This window comes from Sinocyclocheilus rhinocerous, unplaced genomic scaffold (genome assembly GCF_001515625.1).
Source record: "Sinocyclocheilus rhinocerous isolate Xijiao unplaced genomic scaffold, SAMN03320098_v1.1 scaffold404, whole genome shotgun sequence".
In the NCBI taxonomy this organism is placed as follows: Eukaryota; Metazoa; Chordata; class Actinopteri; order Cypriniformes; family Cyprinidae; genus Sinocyclocheilus; species Sinocyclocheilus rhinocerous.
The window spans coordinates 714,968-716,791 of record NW_015628680.1 but is presented as its reverse complement, the minus strand read 5'-3'; the positions used below and the strand labels follow the sequence as shown (position 1 = coordinate 716,791).

Genomic DNA, 1,824 nt, shown 5'->3' with positions numbered 1-1,824 from the left:
AATTTTTTTTGTTAAACCAAATAAGAATGCTGCCTTGGCAACTATCTGAAATAACTTAGTTTATGTTTTTTATATTTTATATCATATTTCAGTTAATGTCTCTTTTATTTCGAGTAACAGTAATGTGTTTTTTCCGTCCGTGTGTGAGGCTGAGGACAGCTCTCTGGAGTGCGGCTGGTGTCCTCCGCTGCCGGAGCTGATTTCAGGGAAAGCCGACAGCACCTGCCCCTGTCCTGCTGAATACGCTGAGGTCTGTCAACCGCTCATGAAAACATTCAGAACAAATCACACATTGTATTTTACTTGGTTAAAATGAAGCCTGTTTTTAAGACCAGTTATGACTGTTTGCATTCGTTCCTGTTTACACCCCTCGGCTCTCAATGCATCGTGTTTCCTTCTTGAGCATCAGTGAATGTTTGCAGCTTTTGTAATAGTTGTGTTTGAGTCCTTCAGTCGTCCTCAGTATGAAAAGATGGATCTCAGAATCATACAGTCACCACTTAAAGAGTTCAAATATGCAGAAGAAGAAACAACAAGCATCAACGGCACACCTGATCTCATGAAAATAATCTTTGCATGTGTTGTGGATTCAGCCGTATGAACGTCTCTCCTCCTGTTTGTCATCCTCTCGTCCTGTCAGCTGATTCGCCGATGCCGTGCTCATAACCCCGCCCACCGGCCCACCTTTGAGCAGATCCGCAAGTTTGTCAACAGAATCAACCCGCACAAAGTCAGTCCTGTAGACATGATGATGGAGCTGGTCAGTCCAACACACACACACACACACACACAGAGAGAGAGAAACACTTATATACACACACACTCTCACACACACACACACACACACACACACACATAGAGAAACACTTATATACACACACACACAGAGAAACACTTATATACACACATACACTCACACACAGACAGAGAAACACTTATACACACATACACACACACACAGAGAAACACTTATACACACACACACACACACACACACAGAAATACATATACACACACACACATGCATACCCTCAACCATCCAAGAGGCCTCAGCAACCGGCTCTATTAAACAGACAATATGGGTTTCTAATAGTAATAGTCCTACAACACAAGGCTTTAAGTAGCAGTATGCAAGTTAAAAGCTCCGCTCACTAATGAAGTCAGAGAACTTAAGTGGTCCTTTAGTGTTGGGACAAAATGCCAGCCTCTCTGCCTAGAAGTATAGGATGTATGCAAACAATAGCTTTTGACTCGGTGTAGTGTCCCTGTTTGTTTGTTTTTTCCTGCAGTCAATAAGGAGGCAGTTGGAAAAGGGTTTGTCAAACAAACCAACAAAAAAAAATTCACTCAGAAGCTGCTAAGAAAATTCAGAAATATTTACAAAGAAATGGCAAGTAACATTGAATTAAATGTGAAATTTTATAGTAAAAAACTAGAAAATAGACAAAAGCTGAAGTAGAAAATAGACAGAAAAAGTAGGAAAACTGAAACAGAATATTCTTGTAAAACATACTCCAATAATCTTTGTTTTATTTAAATTAATTTTCAATTTAAGAGACATTGGCATGCGATGATTGCATCCAGCTGCCGCTGATCACAGTGTGAGCATAAAAAGGTAGCAGGTGCAACGCATACCAGCTTTTCGCTTCGGAGCCGAGCCGGTGACCCGGCCAATCAGCGGTGGTACAGCAGCCGTGGCGACGGGACGAGACGTTTCCGTTCCCTTCTTCAGGGAACGAGGGTTACATACGCAACCGAGACGTTCCCTTTCAGTCGGTCACTCTGGACATGACGGTTGCGGAAGCACCAATTGGGATCCCTACC

The 1,824-nt window shown here is 42.3% G+C and overlaps 1 protein-coding gene across 1 annotated transcript in view; it reads left to right on the top strand.

Moving 5' to 3' along the window:
• Positions 1-1,824, top strand: part of LOC107737977 (atrial natriuretic peptide receptor 1) — a 17,977-nt gene that overhangs the window by 2,025 nt on the left and 14,128 nt on the right. Inside the window, exons 4-5 of the mRNA XM_016549630.1 lie at positions 149-250; positions 641-760. Of these exons, the coding sequence (XP_016405116.1) occupies positions 149-250; positions 641-760 (222 nt within the window). The remainder of the gene's footprint in view (positions 1-148; positions 251-640; positions 761-1,824) is intronic.